At 39.9% G+C, this 20,139-nt stretch overlaps 1 protein-coding gene across 1 annotated transcript; it reads right to left on the bottom strand.

Moving 5' to 3' along the window:
* Positions 1 to 1,505: 1,505 nt before the first annotated feature.
* LOC135467289 (neuropeptide Y receptor type 5-like) lies at positions 1,506 to 2,378 on the bottom strand. The gene has a single exon (XM_064745057.1). The coding sequence runs from the start codon at positions 2,376 to 2,378 to the stop codon at positions 1,506 to 1,508; it is 873 nt and encodes a 290-aa protein (XP_064601127.1).
* Between the last annotated feature and the right edge of the window lie 17,761 nt (positions 2,379 to 20,139).

The following is a 20,139-nucleotide window of genomic DNA, read 5'->3' as shown; positions in this document are numbered from 1 at the left end:
CGCCAAGAGCACTGATAAATAACCAGGAAAGCAGGGCAGATAACTACAACTGGGTTACACCATTGCCGTACAAACCTTCTCAGCCGTGTTATTAAGGTCCAAGCTGCTAATCACTCCTGTGAGAGGCCAATAGGGTTTCGTACTCTTTTGTCGCGAAAGGTAAAACAATCATGCTGTATCATGAGACATGTCATAGGTTGTAGGCAACCTTTGCTAACATTGAATTACCGATCACCTGTCTCAATGTGTTTCAGAGGCATAAATCTTCAGGAACTTAAGTTCACAAACGTTCAGCTCATCAGATTTTTTTCTACTCTATGGTGACTGATACCGGCCATCTAGACCACGATCTTGGCGATTCCCGCGGAGGTCGCGGTTTTAACCAAACAGACCATGTCATAAAGCCAACGCGGCCCCTGTGGGGGCTGGATTCAGAGGTAACCTCAAACGCCAATCAGGGCAGTGTTCAGGTAACTAGTGAGAATGCTACAGTGTTGAGAACACACGTTTTTATTATTTATGCATATGTACAATATCAGGATTTAATTTTTGAAAGCTATCATTTTACTACCGTCAAAATTCCAGCATTGAAAGTTATTTACTTGATTGTTGTTTACAGCCTTATGGCAACATTAGAATTTTTCACTTTTCACATACACGATGACGGGCCAATTTTATAGGAAGAGGAAACTGGAGTGCTCAGAGTAAACTATGGGCCTTTGACAAGTTACTGGCGAATGTACAAATATGCACACTATACTGGTGGAAGACGAGTGTTCTTCAACGAACGTTATAGACTGCACAAATAACCACACGAGCGTCGTCGATGGTTTATTATCACCTGGGCCCCAAGATCTGTGCAAACGAGGATTTATAGATTTTCCTGACCAAACATGCGTTTGAACATACTCTTCTTGTGTTAGCGATTGAAAGGTTTATCACTTTAAAGGGATACAGAATCGCCGCTAATTGGCTAACGCTGGAGATAGGGTTTCCTGGGTAAAACCATACAAAAAATAAAATCTTAGTCACGCTTGAATAAATCTGCCATACCTAAAAATCAGCTTAGGGTAGGCAAAGCCTAGACATCCTTATCTCTAACAACAATCCATTCTGTATCCCTTTCACCATTTGGTCATAGCTCGCTCCCTGAAAGATACAAATATTTTCGTAGAGTGAGTGCGTGAGTGCTTGAGGTTTAACGTCGTACTTAACAATTTATTTTTGTAGACAGAGAAAGGTCAGAGAGAACGTATCGTGTTGTACACAGCTGGTTAATTTAAAGCCGTGTCTGAATAACATGGAGTATTTGATGTGTACATGAGAAATATCCTGCCCCACACCTGCCCCAGCTTAGAACACACTGATAGCAGTACAGTTATGTTACCCTGACTTCCAGCCACATCAACACGATCGATGACTGATGATGACTTGTCTGCCGTCTTTCCTGAATATCATGCAAAGCATGACAATTGTGAGGTTTCCTCACGTTGACCAGCTGATTCTCAACCGCTGTTGAATACAATACTCCTGTAGTTCGTGCCACTGGACGATTTGGATGGAGTCGATCCATCCATTCCTATTACACGCAGATTAAAGACACCTTCGTCGATTGAATCCTCGCCTTTCCTTGAACGCAGTCTCGTACAAAGAAGCACCGACAAAAACTCCTCTCTGAAGTTAGGATTAAGTCCTCCATATATGATTGGGTTCAGCGAGGCCGACAACATGGCGGTCAGGTGACAGATAGCGTAGGCCAGATTAAAGTTGCTTTCTAGAAAAATACGGTAGTCGTAATCGGCCATAATGTTCAGAACGGTTAACGGCAACCACGTGATCCCAAAGGTCATCGCAATGGACGTGAGAATGGTCATGTTTTTCCGATGCCGATGGATGGCTCTCAAAGACCTCTCGAAATTTCGCCGTGTGATGGGATTTTCCGTGATTCGCAGACGCAGGAAGTGGCAAATTCTGCTATGCAAAATGCTGATGACTACAAGCGGCAGAAGATACTGAACTACAACCAGCAAAATGGTGTAAAGACCTCGAATCTTACCGGAGGGCCAGACTTCCATGCATATATCATAGCGGACCAAGGTGTGCATCATCTGTATGGGTCTAACCTCTGAGAAGATGAACACTGGGAGAGAGAGAGCCAGAGAGATGGCCCACAACATCACTAACGTGTATACGATCGTCCGTTTGGACGAGGACTTTTTCTTGGCGTACACGATGCAGCGATGTCGATAAACCGCAATGGCTACAATGGTAGCCGTGGAGACAAAAACGTCCGTCATATGAACAAAAGGCACGATCTTACACATGATTTTACCTAGCGGCCAGTTTTTCATGGTGAGCTTCAACAAAGTGAACGGCATACTTATAACGCACATCATGATGTCGGATATCGACAAATTCATAATAAAGAGATTTTTTGCCGACCGAAGATTTTCCTTCCGGCTAACAATGACACAGACGATTCCATTTCCCAGAAGACCAAGAAGAATAATAGTGCAATAGGCTATCGTGATGGTCACTTCCGTCGGCTTATCGAACCAACGATCTTGATGCTTGTATTCCTGTAGAATCGGCATATAGTCGTGGGCTGAGTAGTTGTTTGGTGTCTTCATGAACGATAGTGTCAGGTTCTGGTCGGAATCCATTGTCAGATGAACTTCCCCTGGAAAGATAATAAATTTGATTGTCGTTTAAAGTAGTGCTGGAAAATTTTCCACTGAGACGACGGTGGTTAGATTTATGAGTGGAGATAGCTGGAACTCCTAGAGTAAATAACGGCCCTAGGCCTTATTACCCGATAAACATCCTGACTTAAAGCCGCTACCGATGCAGCAAGACAGACCAATGAAAACACGGATGGCAGTTTGGGAAATTCGCTAAAAGTATTTACAGGAATAGTTGTACAATTTCAAACGATGAGATCTAACCCAGTGAAACAGCGACGCTGTTGAGATAACAGTAATAGCTAAGAGTGAATAATATTTACTAGAAGTAAAGCCGGAATCTGATAACCCAGTCATTCTAATCAGCGTGTAGTCAGTTGGTATAATCGCCGTCATTATAGTTGGTATAATCGTAGTTTCGACCTCCGGCCTGACGTGGTCTTGCATTCAGGGATGGTCCATACATACCATTGGCACGTTCGTCTCCGAACATACTAAGAATACCGACAACAAGTTGATCGCCATGATGTGACATCGGTTTTTTAGGAATCTGAGAGGATGGCAACAAATAGCAAAACGACTTGACGCCTTAAGCTCAAATACTTATAAAAGACGCACGCTGCCACTGGAATTCTCGAGCTGTCTCTTTCAATACCCACGCGCCAAAAACACGAATGTCGAGATTAATAAAATAAAACTGAGCGATTTTTCCGTTTTTTGCTAATCTCGACAAGCGGGATTTATGACAGGATGCGTGATACGAGAACTTGAGAATGCCAGATTAGTGAAACCGCACCACAATTTTGATAATCTCACGCAGTTTATCAAAAATCGCGCTAGAACAACTAAACAAATCGTGCAATTTAACTAATCTCCAGTTCTCGACTTTGCGTTCCGTCATGAAACTGGTAGTTTTGATCACCTAGAAAACAGCACACCTAAGCTTGTATACAAACTTATACAGTATGATATAAAGAGATTATTTAACACCAACAATAAAAATAAAAAATATAATTATTAATAAATAAAATTATGTAACAGTGTATGTCAAGCGGAGATCAGGAACTTTTCAGCCTAAACTAATAATATGTTAATATATTTCTATTTCTGGACAATCCAATACGGTCTATGAGATATTGAGGTACAACACATTTATCACCACATTTGGATCATTCCTATTCTCTTACACAAATTCCAACATTCTTAGGACTGCTTTACTTTTCTCTTTCCCCTCTGATCCACAATGATGCGCGATGTTTAAACGGTCGTAGGTCACTGTAATTGAAGAAGGAAAGCTTTAGAATTTGCAATGGTTGATTTAACGTTGGATATGAAAATGTATAGAAAACACTTTGGTAAGTCCCATACTAATTTATTGTTGTTGTTTGGGAAACTTCCGTGAAGGTCGGTGAAATGTGGTATTCTCGTGACAGTCATATCCGGTGCGAGTGACGTTAGAGGGAAGCTACATGTACTTCATTATCACTGTGTTACGGGTTCATGCAAGCTATCTCCGTCTGGCATCAAATGTTTGCTGTAACTTCCTGTTATGGCAATAACATGTTTAATCCTAGCCATTAATCAAGAGTATAATAGACAGATGCAATCGTAAACAACCACGTTAAAACGTTACACTGGAAGCTTCAGCACGGCGGCAATGCACCAGTAAGTGCGCCTACACAGACAAAATCTGACAGAATAGTAAAATTACTGGTCGATACCGGCCTTAGAGCTTCCGCCTTGTAGCCGCGAAATACGGGTTCAATCCCGTCCCGGGATTTGATCTGGTAATTCTGGATGATCAAATATAAATATAAAAAAAGAAGTAAAATAAAATTCACACATAAATGTCCATAAAATCTCTTACATCTTTTATAATTCCTGTTTGTGTTAATTTATTTTGTTACCATGTATGTTTTAATAACAGTGTAATATTATCACCGCTTGCAATTATTCCCTTATACTCTGTTATTCTACTTTCCTTGGGATAGATCAAGCTCTTATGACCTTTATTCCCGCCAACTGTATTTCGCACGTATATTGCTATACGTATATGCTGTACGTATATAGAAGGGATTGCTTGTCCAGCGTGAAGAATTTGAACTGTGATAAGCAGATTGAAGGGGAATGCTTGTCTATCATGAATATATTAAACTGTGATTAGCAGACTGGAGAGGAACGCTTGTCCACCGTGAAGAAATTAAACTGTGATCAACAGATTGGAGGGGAATGCTTGTCTATCATGAAGATATTAAACTGTGATTAGCAGACTGGAGGGGAACGCTTGTCCACCGTGAAGAAATTAAACTGTGATCAACAGATTGGAGGGGAATGCTTGTCTATCATGAAGATATTAAACTGTGATTAGCAGACTGGAGGGGAACGCTTGTCCACCGTGAAGAAATTAAACTCTGATCAACAGATTGGAGGCGAACTTGGCATGACTGAAAAATGTAAATTTATAAATTACATCACTGTTCACTTATTGAAAGCGTAAGGCTGCAAGGCTATTAAATTTCGCAAGAATTCGTGTCAACAATCTTCTCCTGTTAATGTGTAAGGTTGCGAAAGTTTTCTTTTTGAAAATACGTCATGACGTATTTGTTCCGCTAACTCAATTTTTAATACACATGTATTTCTTTTTCATAATTGGCCTATGTATTGTTGTAGGGAAAATTACATTGTTTATTTCTTTGTTGTGACGACAATGGCGATGCTCGTCATTAGCACTTCAACATTGTCCGTTATAGTATTTTTTATGACGTCGATGACGGTCCGAGGAACGAACCTGCATAATGGCGTTATGACAAAATTGTAGAATTCCAGATGAATATGCGGTTTACATGGCAAGCTACACATTCCGTACAGGCATATAAAATAACAGAAACAATTATTCCCATGTATATACGATGTCGGGAGACACCGGGATCAACCCGGGTCGGGTCAGACTAAAGGCTTAAAAAATGGTATATGCTGCTGCCTGTCTTGGCGCTCAGCATTGACCAGTTACAGCAAAAGTGATTGGCCTTGTGCCAGTGTAATGTGACTGGGTGGGGTGTCCTATCTGGTGACTTCGCCACGATACTTCGGTGGCGGTATCACTTTGGCGCCATGGACTCGCCCTGCCACAAGAAGACCCAGTATATGTACACAAATTTAATTACTCCTCGTCGTCAGACGACTGAAATGTTGTTAAGTACTACGTTAAACCCCAAGCCAAGCATAGATATATACATAGTCCCACATATTTACCCTGGTAACTTTAAGTTGGAAATCAAAAACATTTGCAGTTTACCTTGATAGCCCTGCTTTTTGTTTTCGGAATTGCGATTATTGACCTGGGACGTCCGTTTTGACTGACGGTTGTTATACGAATATTTGTTCTGATGTCTATATACATGTGTAAGACTAAACTTAGATGATGATGAGACAAAGAATGTATGCTTATCAACAGAATAAATTCAAGAATTGTCGTTAAAAATAAGACTGTTGGCTTTTTTTCCACCTCTTGAAATGTACGCCAGTGAGTCATATTTCACACGACTAAAATCCAATGTGAAAATGAATAAATAAAATGCCAGTTAGATTAAATTGACCGTTAATAACTGAAAATTACGTCTCTCTGTCATATTGACTGTTACAAAATAAATCGACTCCAATAACCACTTACAACTGATGAGAATCATGATGTGCAACAATTTAAATCATTTTAAATGTCAAGGGGTCTTATCTAGACAACAACTCAAGTGAAAAAAGGATGATACTGGCAACAAATTATTGAGCTGATTGCTGACTAAGTGAAACAAATATCACAGTTATATATGATTTACAGCGATTATAAAAAGAGCCCAGGCGAACCGATTGATCAATAACCTATATAATTAATTACGTATAAGCTTGTTGAGGCTTGTTGAGGCAAACAATTGAAGAATTCCAGCCGTTATAAATCAAAATGTTGTCATCAAAATTTCGGATATGGCATGGCGATCAGATTTATTGTAACATGTACAGACAAAAATGCAACGCCGTCCTCACGTTTTTTCCCCCATCATGTAAAACTGCCAGGCCAAGTTTATCAGTGGGGGAAGTGGAATACCCACATTAAACCTCTGACCTCGCACAGTTAAGTGTTAAACATCTTGATGTAAAAACACAGTCAGGTGAAGCAGGATTCGAACACGCGACCTCACTAGTCAAGGGATTTATAATCGCAGCCAGCGATCGATTTAACTCTACGAGCCAGCCAAGGCTCTCACTGAGTTAATAATACCGCCACGATCTCCTGGATACAAACACCTGAGATCCATATGAAAATGAGACGAAATCAACATGCAGGATTGGCACTTTGATATGTTTACAACGTTCATTTGGCTTCAAGTTACAACTCTGGAAGTGAGAAAAATGCCAATATAAGGGTGTGCCTTTCATAAAAGGATCTCAGATTAAAGAAACTCCAGCCTATCCCAGTGACCCTGATCAATATATCACCAACATTCTAAAAAAAATATGTGTACATTTACCAAAGATCGCTCTGTAATACGCTGTTCAATAAGTCGTACATATTGCTCTACCTTAGATGTGCCAAAATATCTTCAAGCAAATATGAAAAAAAAAATCCACCAAAGAGCATTCTTTGTAGAATGCTTATCTGATACTCCACTGCATGCAGTTAGCTCTAATTATAATATCGGTTTTGTTAACGCCCAATGTTCTATGTCAATGAAGTCAATGTACATCGATTTAACTTACCTTCACTGGAAAGATTTCTTCGCTCTATGCGGAACATGGTCTTGTGGTGAGCAACAGCTGGCTGTGTGGCAGCGCCAAACTGATGCTAGACAATACCGAGTAACTTTATCCTGTCACTCTCTCTTTCCAGCTCGACAAGCCTGCCTAAATACCCAAAGCCTGGCTGAAGCTAAACAACAAAAGTACTGGAAGCAGGTAACACGGCTCGTTATCACTTCTGGTATCAGCACTTCCGGGAGCAGTTTAAAGCGGCTCCATCTGTCAACGGCTCGAGTGGGCTATCTGGATTGGTTGCCCAAGCATTAGCTATAGATGTACAGTTGAAGTCCACATAGGTGTTTGTCATCATCAGCCATCGGTGTACCTAGAACAAAAAAAACACATACATGTAACCACCCTGTAGGTCTATAGCCCGGTGTGATGCTGACGTCTTGGAAAGTCCAAAAAAGGGTTCGCCTTTCAATAACCCTGGTTGTATCCAAGCCAAGAGCCTCTTTTCCAAAGGCATCTACTTGTACTTCTCTGCGGTGGCCAATCAAATATGATGTTTAATATTGAAGCGGTGCCTGCAATGGCGTCCGACTACCGTATGGCAAATTAGATTAATGTGGACCAAATATATTGCCTGAGGGATTGTCGTCAGAGTTGGCGGGCTATGGGCACTGCTAGAACAACCGTATCTGATAGGGTTTCACCGCCAGTTTCCCACGTGCATGACAGGATTGCCTGAGCAGCTTCCCCCGTGATTAAGGCATTGCTTTTGGACACGTATCTGAGAGGATTGCTTGAGCAGCTTTCTCCATTATTAAGGCACAGCTTGGGTACACGTAACTGGCAAAATTGCTCCAGCAGCTTTTCCCGTGATTAATACATTGCTTGAGTACACGTATCTTGACAGGATTGATCCAACAGCTCCCCCAGTGATTAAGGCATTGCTTTGACAGCATTACTCCAGCAGCTTGCTGCGTGATTAAGGCATTACTTGGGCACACGTATCTGACAGGACTGCCCTTGTACCGTGATTAGGAATAAAAACAGAAACAGCAGTGTACATATCACAAATAACCGACTTTTTTCATACTTAACAAACTTAAGAACCAGCGAAAATGAAGAATCATAAAATAAAGCAATCAAACCTAATACCTACCTGGGAAATTAGTACAATTGGATATGCAATCTACAAGCCTAATTCCGAAAACAAACAGAAACAGTGCGAGTGGATTAAATACTGCATTAAGAGTTCAATGCCACCTTTTCATATGTTGATGCTGTACGACTTTGCATACAAGTAAAGACCTACAGCATAGAGGGTAAAACCAGAGCAGCGACGAGTGTGATTGCTGGCTAATGGTCACACGTAACCGGTGAAATACGGCCTCTTGTCAGTTTACCTCAGCTATGGTTATTCTAACTGTTCATGTTAATCCTCAAATAGTAGCAATTTACACGCTCTCTAATTCTGTTAAGCCATAGTGCTATAGCAGAATAAGGTAAAAAGAATGCAGTGCAATTTATTAGACGTCGCTGGCCTAGAATTACTCAACTTGCGGTGTTGCCATCACATTTAACACACAATCACATTAAAAAAATACAAAGGGATCATGACCTGTCTTCAAAAAGCTTCATATCACATATAACTCAGTATTAAAGAACGTCTTCTAGAAAAACAACGGTATGCACGGTAATTATTTACCATCTTTGGCAAGTACAAAATCTAATGAGGTAATTAACTGTGGCTTTGGACATTGGGCGCCAATGTGAGGAAGACATGTAGTAACTATACCGTGCTAAGTGTACCCCATTAGAATCATTCCGCTACATGAAACAAATAGTTATCAAAACTTTACCTGTAAGCTACAGACAACTGACTATTAAAAACCTATTCAGGACCTATTTTTCAGCAATACATTTGTTTCAGATGTACGTTGGAATTATGTTGGAACGCATGCCTACAATAATTAATGGAAACAAAAGTTGAGACAGAGTTAGGAAGCATCTTGTTTTTTCTGACATAACTGTTTGCCTCATCACCGTGACCCCAGTGACCTTGGCGTTGTTCAAGATTTCTGTACAAAAAACAATGGTGGCAGTGAAGCGAGTCTTAGAGAGCGGCACATACGCTGTATGGGAGTATGAAAGAACATATGCCAGATATATCTATACACATGATATGTAAAAGTTACGGTGATATATAAAAATACTTTGGTATGATAAATATAGAAACAAAAAGCTTTCGGGTACGGACTTATTTTCTATATTATATAGTAGAAAATGTGGTTGTCAATTGATCCAACCTTTTATTTTCAGTGATGAAAAAGAGAATGGTGGATATAAATCAACAAGCAGCGTATAGGTAATTCAGAACTGAATAATTATAGTATCTAAACTAGATCTAACATTTAGTACAATGACTTACTAGGCTCTAAGATTCCACAAAGCTATCATCAGTCCAGTGTCTACCGATATGTGTCCCTGCTGGCTATAATATTGCATTAAAGCATTTCCGCACAAGAGACATATCAAGTTCACGGATGTAACTCGTTTTCACTCAATGTATCCGACGGCATCGTGGGTTTATATCTCGTCGAAATAAATGGTTAGAATTCACGCCTGTCATGGACGAAAACGGAATCATCGGATAGGTAATAGCTCTGCAAACAGACGGTTCAGTGTGGGCTCTGTCTGAATTGCTTCATTCAAACTTGTATTTCACCATACCTGGGTTCATACTGGCGGGGTGACAGTAAAGGGAAGATTTCCATGAAAGATGCTCGACAGTGCCTATTACTGTCCGTCTATTCTTGCTGTATAGCTCTGTTCAAGTCACTTAAACTGACACTGACAATCAGTAACCCTTAGTGCATTCCAACCCACCTGTAGCGTTCACTGACAGCGGTCGCTAATAGTTTATAATGTTTTGCTGACGACGAGAATGTCAACTTAGGCTTATCCTAAGGCAAATGGTAACGTGTTGTTTAGAACCGATTTGGGTAGGCTATAATTCTAAACGATCCTGTTGTATCCATGGACACATATAGCATGTGAAAAGTTTGATGAAAGCCTATTTGGAACGATGCACAAACTGCATAGATTCCATAACTCATATAAGGTATCTTACTGTGGCAAAAGGGTCAACACACCATGATAATGATTATGACTTATTCATTCATTACCCCCGATCATTTAGATTCCAAATCCAAGTCATGTAAATTACCGGTTTCGGTATTCAAGCTAGATGATCACCTGGTAGAGGGCGTGTTTTGTCACAGACGTCGCCAGCTTTGACACGGAAAACGAAGGCGATAGTGACATAAAGAAACGTTTCATTCTTCGCAAGAATCATTTGTTGATTGGAACCATCGCTTTAGCGTTTGAAGTTGGAAGGTGTTTTCTGAATATTAAAATATACCTTAAATAATACATATATAAAAGTTCACGCGTATAGTCTTGTAAAACTATATATTTCACCACCTTTAATAAAGCTAAGAAGTTCTAGGAAAGAATGCCATTAATTATTGTGTGTTTTGCGTTGGAGCTGTCGAAATGAACAATGTCCATTTGCAATATTGATATGGTTTTATATGAAGCTCTTAATATGTCATCCATTACACTGGTGCCGTAACAGAACAGGTTCCAAGAATGGAGCGTGGGGCTGAGACTGTAAACGTGACGGTCTTATTGGCATTGGACCGTCCGGATCAACAATCGGATGTTCACAACAACGTTCAACACATACCACCAATAAACTAAGAAAGCATATAAAGTAAGGAAGTCAACAGTTTTCACTGATGAGGGAAAGATGCAAGGAAAGTTCCTGCTGGATAAATTAAATGATCATCCGAACCGTGTACCATGCCAATGTATAAGTTACCGTTAATCAGAATATGTATTTCATAATGATTTGATTGCAGCTGTACATATATCCAACCAGACGTACTCAACACGATGAATTGTACCCTGCGTTTGCTGGCGTCCTCCTCAGCGTAGACTTCCATCCCATACTGGTGGAAGGTCAGTGGTCTCCATGGAACGTGACAGGGCTTCTGTGCAGAGGTGTTCGAATATCTTCATTTGTTGTTCAAATATTACAGTAACGCTCTATTTGCACCGGAAGGTTCAGGAAAACCTGATCAAGATGACCCACTGACCCCATTTTAGATCACAAAGTAATATCTTCTCATCAGTTTCAAAACCCATTACAAAGAGAGACGCCTCCATGCCTCATATCGCACACACATAGTTACAGCAGCCTCGCATGGCTTTATGATCTGCAGAAATATTCATTCGTGAACCTCACCTCATAACCTGTGCAAAGTAAGACATCAATCTCGCACGGCTTAAAGACCTCACACCCATGATTTCACGAGCAGAAATAATGATTCCAAGTCTGATCACACAACACCTCATAATTTAAGCGCATTAAGACATCAACCTCGTCAAGGTTATAAGATCTCACATTTAGATGGCATAACCAGCAAAAATAATGCTTCAAAGTCTCATGACCCCTCACCCCATAATTTGTCCACATTAAGATATCAACTTCGCACGGCATCCAGACCTCACAACCAGATTGCATAATCTGTAGAAATAAAAATTCAGCCTCATGAACCCAGAATGAACACTGCAATCATTAACAGAGCTGTTGTAATACAGTGTAAAGCAACTGAGACATTTCCACATCCTTAATACAGTCAATGCCAACCATATTCGACCTAAATAAAGTGGTTTTCGTATTCAACATCATTAGACCAGTTTCTTTGTACACCATACTAATTGTATTTTCATATTTCTGTACTAATTGTCCGATTGTCTTGTCGATCCATCTAATTCGACTAGTCGCATTAATAGAAGACATGCATTATCACGCGATTGTAGCATTCGAAAAATTGCATCTTCTGAACGTTGCCGATAAACTAGACTCGTTTTATTTCCATGCCACTTGCCCCATTCGACAAGTCGATACGACAAATCGTATCGTGTGTACGCCGCTTAACGAAATGAATCCGAATGTTATTGAGTGGAAGCTTCAGTAGGCAGTTGTTTTGAAATGAATCCGATTGACTGAGCAGTTGTATTAAAGCACAGGTAAATGGTGTTCTTTGAAAGTTGTAGTAATCAATCAGTTGCATTGATGTGAAGCCGAAATTCGTGAAACCTGACCAGAAACAGAAAGAAAATAAGAAAACAATGGAAGAACAGTCGATAATTGCCGTTTACAATGACATAAATTAACAAAACCAACCATTCCCCACTCATTCACATATGTACTTTTAAAGTCTGTGTTACATTATATAAGATATTCCATTAGGCATAATGCAAGGGTGTAAACAGACATCAGCAAACAGTCCTCTACATCTAAAATCTCCTGCGGGACATTCAAGCGACTCCCGCACACGAGAACGAACCCACATTGTATTTTATTATCAGTCTTTCTTCATTTGTTTTCCGCGTTGTTGAAAAAGGCGAAGAAATAGCCCAGGGATATTACCAGATATTTTACTCCAGTTCTTGTTCTGAGATTTCACGAAGGTCTCTTGAAAATTGCTGATTGCTGTTTGGTTCAATGGGGAATATCCCACATTGCAGACCTACGTAATGCGAAATAGGATTTGCTCAAGGCGCCACTTGGGAAATTAACGATCCAAAACTCTGAGAACAAATTCATGTAAACTGGTTTGGTATTTGGTGACAATATGAGTTGCAGCATAACAAAAGAGGGTTTTTTTTACTCAATCCCAGCTTGTTTGCTTACTTTGTGTAGAAAGTGGCGAAAGTTAAGTTCACATTTACTTTATACTCACCAGTTTACCGAGTATGGTAATTAGCAAAATAAGTGTACCGTGTTACAGCTTTGTCAACGCATCATTGACAAACCTTTCTATCGATGGCGAAGCGAGACTGTATCTAATGGACATAACTGCATGGGCTTTTGCGAAACACACAAAGCCAGGTTCATGTTAATCTGGAAAGTGTTGTAACCATTGGTATATTCACACACAATTTGGCAGATTTCGTGCGTTTTATGTAAATCTTTGTCACACCCGAAACTTTACACGAACTCGATCATAGATTTAGTTGGAAACCTTAGAAAAATACACCTGAACAACTAAGGTGAATGCTGGGCTGATTGTAGCATAATTTGTTTGTCACACTTGTCTGTCGGCGGCATAATTCCGGGATGTCTATACCATGAGGCATCGTCGTCAAATAGTTGGCAAAATATATAGAAGCATGAATACGGTGGCTGTGAGTCCGGCTTTGTCGTGATCGTGCTGGGTTCCCCCAGAGTTCTGCCCGGTTTCTTCCTACCGTACTGCTGGTCGCCGTTATAAAAGTGAAACAATCTTGAGTACGGCGTAAAACACCAACAAATAAATAAATAAACAGAAGCCATTATTCGAGTTCTGGGTAGTTCGAGCGAAGGCCAGAGCAGCTAACAGACTGGATTTAACTCAGATGACATATCATGCTAAGTTTCACAAATTGTTTTCTTTGACCATTCAGAGTGGTTTGTATTACGGGTATTTCATATCCTGTGGAAATTCTCTTCAAACTTACAACGAAAACCTATAATTTTCCAATTTTAGGAGGCACCGGATAACAACATAATACAATGTGTTTGAATAGGATAACCAAGATCTTGACATTTGAATGTAGTTTATTATTGTGAGTTTTCATTTGTTTCAACAAATTACATTATTAAATTTTATCTTCATGTTTAACCAGTCACATTTATTTCCATTTGTACGGGTCTAAAGACAGTCGGAGTATTATTGCAATGTACCTGTAATTTTAAATTAACGGAGTACGTATAGTGTTTACTAATTTACCCCCAAATAAATCATTTTACAAATAGTTAATTTCATGTTTCTCCCATAAAGGAAATGTTTCATTAGTTAGTTTTATTAACAGCTGTCTTAGATTGGTCAATAAATCTAGTCAAATAAGATATGCGATTGTCAGGGGAGACTGCGCCATGTTCTATGGCGAAGTGAGTTGCTTGGAGCATGGGGCTGGCGGGACGGTGAAGCTAGAGGGACCATGGTCTTTTAGCACCATAAAAATCTGGTAGATTAAACTTTATGGGCTACAACTGCTTGCAGTGAGTAAATCAGGAAATATATGATGTCGAAACTGGTTGGACGAAACTATACAATGCTCTAATCAGCCCCACGCTTCGCCCACTAAGTTGACTTTTCAGCGAAAGATTTACTGAGTGAAGCTATCAAGATCAAGTTGTCGTGCGGAGATTGACAGTGTCGCAGAATATATTTGTTTCCATAAGATTTAGGGTTTCATATTTTAACTGCGTAGTTCATATGGTAATGTTAACACCATTTTAGAACTAAATTAGCATATTTTACATATTTGATTGGTGTGTCACGTAGAATTGAAGATCTGTTTACTTGTACAACAGTATCCATGCAAGTTTATAGGTGAAAGAAAATAGCTAGAAAAAGGCGTAGAAACAACACACTTCGCATGTTCAGCTATAGGGATTGAGTAACTTTAATGGCGTACACGCAGCTATTCGTGTAAACGATGCATGTACATTTTCCTGTTTAGCTAGCTCTGAGATCGGTTGGCCATGTTTCCAGCTTAGCGTTCACATTAACCGCTCTAAATCGTTACTTTCCCTGTCCTCGAACTAGGCCTTGTCGTCTGCGCTGTCCCAAAATATCAGTGCTCTAATCGACAGGTTTCCAGTGATCGTCAAGTTATTCTGAGTTCATATCATCTCAATATATTTGAATAATAAATACTCCACTGTCGAAAATACTACAAATACAACCCATTCATCCAGTCTAAACGTCTTAAAACGACATTTTAGAAACACATGGCTACGTAACTATAGGGTGAACTTGGCTGCTCTTCCCAAAACTTACTATCATCAATACTTCTGTTTTCGCCACAATTGTTTGTAGTGGTTGTTGTTCATGTTTAAAACCATATTTAATGTTAAGACCCCCAAAACACCTTGTACATCGCCCATTCAGTGGTAAACTCCATATTGGTTGTAATCCATGAACAAGTTCCATGAATTTATTTTTTTCCGGTGATGCACGCTGCGATTCAAAAATGGCGCTTAGCCAAGTTCGGCTGGCTTTCGATTCTCCGAGAAGTCACACTCGAGTTAACCATGACGTTAAAGTCTTTATTATTCACAAATAGCAATAAGTCATATAATTTAAAATAGGATTAAATGAAATCTGTTTGTGTAGTGTACAGTTTTGACATGACAGAAGACTCGAAAAGACCGAATCTCAGGTCCCCCCAACCCCACCGTTACCCTATAAGGTGTAATGGTGGTATACTTGAGGTACATATCTGATCTGATGTGTGCCTGAGACATACTTCAGGTGTATATGAGGTGTACTGGAGTTATATCTGAGGTGTACTTGAGTTATATCTGAGGTGTACTGGAGTTATATCTGAGGTGCTCCCAATTATACAAATTAATATTCCTCGTACACCGAAAGCACAACTCAGTGGAAGCCTACCCGGGAAGACTAAGGTAAAGAATAAGATACCTGAGGTGCACCTGAGGTATAGCTGCAGGTATATGCTTATACGTAATTGTTTACAGTATTTGTAAATCTCAACTGGTTTACAACAACAACAGTGATGCGCATTTACAGAAAACTTTCTAGCTTATTGATAAAAAATTTAGTGCTGCTCCTTTTCTATGCCAGGACTGGTTGGTGTCAGTATAATGTGACTGCATGCATGGGTGGGGTGTCAGATCTGGTGTCTTCGCCATGGATTCCGGGATTCCAAATGTATAGTTTATATGCTGGTGCATATATGGTGATGAGGTACTTCCAATTTAAACTTGGGCGGAGTCGAGCAAATGTGTCAAAAAAAAAAACACGAGAGCATGTAACGAAAACTTCTCGCTAAAAGCTAATCTCGTGATCTTGTTGCTGATTTCGTGCGGTAAATTTGTCAAAAACCGGGACAGAATAAGCTGACCTTTTCTTGTTTTGTTAAGCGAAGAAAAGTGAGTCGATCAGGGTCAATCCTGGGTCGAGTCACACCTGATCTTAAAAGAGGAAGTTGTAACTTCCTCGCTTGGCGTTCAGCATGAAGGGGATAGTGCAACAACTGGTTGACCCATATCAGTATAATGGCTCGGGCAGTGTGGCTTACTTGCCTTCGATAAGGCGTCTCAGTGAAGCAGCACTAGATAAAAGAGTGGTGGAAATCCGTCCTTCAACAAGGAGGCATATTGCATGCACTCTAAGGATTCCTTCGTCGTCATACGACTGAAAAATTAACGAGACATTAAAACCAAATCACTTACTCACTGTATGTATATTGGGTTATTCGGAGAAAAAATCCTCCACCTCGATAACATGATTATGTATATGGTAATGAGAAAACACCGCAGAATGTATTTTCTAAATACACCTGGACTTTAGATAAGCTACATCTCATTTTTTGTCTTTATATAGGAATCTAGCATAGAAATGTGACTTACTTTTGTACCTTGAATGATTATGTTTTAACGCGGCTTTAGCAACATTGCATACATATCATGGGAGAGTACTTTATGTAAATTCATAATTGTGTGTAGTAATTTGGTCTGTGAATTTTTTGGATTTTTTGTTCTTTTTTTTTTTTTGGTTTCTCACTTTCTAGGCAGCTTTTCAATACATTGTGTCAGAATTTTTATATGGAACCGCGATTTTTACCGCCACTAAAGTTGAAGGAATAATTTCCACTAACATTCAGATATAATATTTACTAATAATTATTACGAAAGGTGAACTCCTGACTCATTTTTCAGTGTACTTTACACAGATACGGGTTACTGTAGGACAGTGTTTGTTTTCAACACCCCAATTGTTCTCCTTGTTATCAAGATCATTGTTTGGCCCGTAATATTGCTAGGACTTGAGGTTTGTCTTCTGACAAACTACGATTTACATCGTCGCCTCGCCCACCCTTGATACATATACCTTAGACCGAGAAAACTGACCAGGAGCGGACTGTGCATAGCCTCCCCCTCTTGACGTCACAAAACACCTGGACTAAATATATAGGGAAAAGGAAGGTGAATATACACACAAAGACGTGTCATGGAGTTGTCAATCAGTTTCTTGTGTTATGTATAGGATTTTCACGATCTATAGGCCTATACTCTCCCTCAAATATGCGTGCATGTCCAACCACCATGCACCTGCAACACTTTCACTAAAATGAGAACTCGTGAGCTCATAGGGTTTAATTTAATAAGAATTAATTTATATTTTACATTTATTATAAATTCACAGTCCTGACATATCGGATGCATTATACACAAACTTTCCCGCTTGTCTATTTTAGTAGGTATATATAGTTCTAGCCTATTTAATTCTTTGACTGATTGTTAACGTCTTGCTCATGTACTTTAGCCTATATACATCGCGTTTCTCGAGGGTTGGAAGCAAGTCATAACTGTTGTGCGCAGCCGTGCAAACTGCCTGGTTGTATCTCTACAGCAATGTATAGATCTACTTCTGGCGGGGCCATTCACAAACGCTATATTGTGGAATTACCTGTGCACTGTAATTACCTTTCCTGTCTTACAGTTTGTTGACATACTTGGCACTGCTTATTTTCCAAGGAAAAGCGTGCGTGATTTTCCATGGATAATTTTATTTGCACTCACTTAAAGGTGTATTGTTAAGGTCACTCTGGAGATTTATTAAGTCAGTGATTTGTCTCTTGGTATTTCCAGGCAAACGTTTGACAACACTCTCCCATATGTATGTACATTTGTATATGTATATATGTACATCGTCGCCTACCCTCCCATATATATATATATATATATATATATATATATATATATATATATATATATATATATATATATATATATACGTATATCACGTATCTACAATCTGCATACGCAGTGTCTTCATTTTCTTGAACATCATACAACAATATTTTCTGGGGGCCTCCGTGGCTCAGTCGGTTAGCGCGCTAGCGCAGCGTAATGACCCAGGAGCCTCTCACCAATGCGGTCGCTGTGAGTTCAAGTCCAGCAAGTTCCTCTCCGGCCGTAAGTGGGAAGGTCTGTCAGCAACCTGCGGATGATCGTGGGTTTCCCCGGGCTGTGCCCGGTTTCCACCCACCATAATGCTGGCCGCAGTCGTATAAGTGAAATATTCTTGAGTACGGCGTAAAACACCAATCAAATAAATAAATAAATAACAATATTTTCTCGGTCTGTAGCACAGGAAGTGAATTTTTGTTTATTAAGACGAACAATGTAGGATGGGCGGAGAATTCTTCACACAGATTGCAATTTATACTGAACCATGACACATGAGTTGTAGTCCACTGTGTTTCCATGCAGGAGACAAAATTCATTGTCCCACCTAATACCAAAAACTATGGAGGCTTCTGAGAGCGCAACCTCCGCCCGTCATAGCCAGCCAGCCAACCAGCCAGATAGATAGGTAGATAGATAGATATATTCAGTTATTTGACAACAAGAAGTTATTAGGTGTGTGTACATATACTGTGTCTTCTTGTAGCAGAGCGAGTCCGTGCCGCCAACGTGCTGTCGCCACTGAAGTATCATGCCGAAGACACCGCTGACACCGGGCCAACCAGTCATCATGTTTCCTTGTTCTAACCTCTTAATGCTGAGCGCCAAGCGAGGCAAGAAGAAGTGCATTTTTCATGCCTTCGCGGAATTACAACTGAACGCCTAGGCAGTCGTCATCATACTAAGCTGAATTGCCTTTACACTCACGTACACTACGAGGAAATTAAAATGCAAAACTATCATTAAGGGCGAGACTAGCCTTCACGCTCGTATATTCCTCTACATCCATGTTCCCTGGGCCTTCGGCCATAAAGGGTTGGGAGCGACAGTCTGCAAATTTTGTATATATTTGTATGTATGTTTCTGACATTCCCGGGACTCATGGCGTATGTATGGAGAACCACAATGGCCGTGTAAAATGTTGAGATCGCGTACTAAATTATGGCAGTCAACCCTGTTTTAGGGTGGTAATCTGTTGGAGATCACGAATGCTGAACTCGCCTTGATGTGCATGAAAACCTATATTGTCGCATGAGGGAACGTTCTTCCGTTACTTTACTACGGGGATTTGTTTTTCCACCTCTCATAAGCTGACCACCGTCTCATTAATGAAATATTCTCTATAATTTTTTTTTTAAGTGGAAAGGTGTCGACTGCAGATTACTGCCTTTCGCCAATATGACATATATACATAGATAGATCTTGCGTAGTAGATATTTATAGATATGTATGCGTAGATACATACAGACCTGGGCACTATGTCTGATATGTCCAATATGCACGTGCATACACACGTACTTAATGTTGGTGAAAATCCTCTCTTCAAAGATATATCTACAGAAACCTGAAAGTGGAGTAACCTATATCTAGAGACTTGCGGAAAAGGAATTTTTTAGAATATAGAAATATTGAAATAGACAAAAATATTTACTTATTTATTTATTTGATTGGTGTATTGTGTCGTATTCAACAATATTTCACTAAGACCTATACTATAGCGGCTAGCATTGTGGTGGGAGGAAACCGGACAGAGCCCGGGGGAAATCCTCGACCATCCGCAGTTAGTAAATAAAGTATGTGACATAGGCCTATCACACAACATGAAGTTAGGCTAAGGAAGAATTCGCACTATCCTTATCATCTAAATTGCTGCTAATCTCTGCTGAA

The sequence above is a fragment of the Liolophura sinensis genome, chromosome 6 (genome assembly GCF_032854445.1).
Source record: "Liolophura sinensis isolate JHLJ2023 chromosome 6, CUHK_Ljap_v2, whole genome shotgun sequence".
Classification (NCBI taxonomy): Eukaryota; Metazoa; Mollusca; class Polyplacophora; order Chitonida; family Chitonidae; genus Liolophura; species Liolophura sinensis.
The sequence above is the reverse complement of the archived record's forward strand: the minus strand, read 5'-3'. Positions and strand labels throughout refer to the sequence as shown.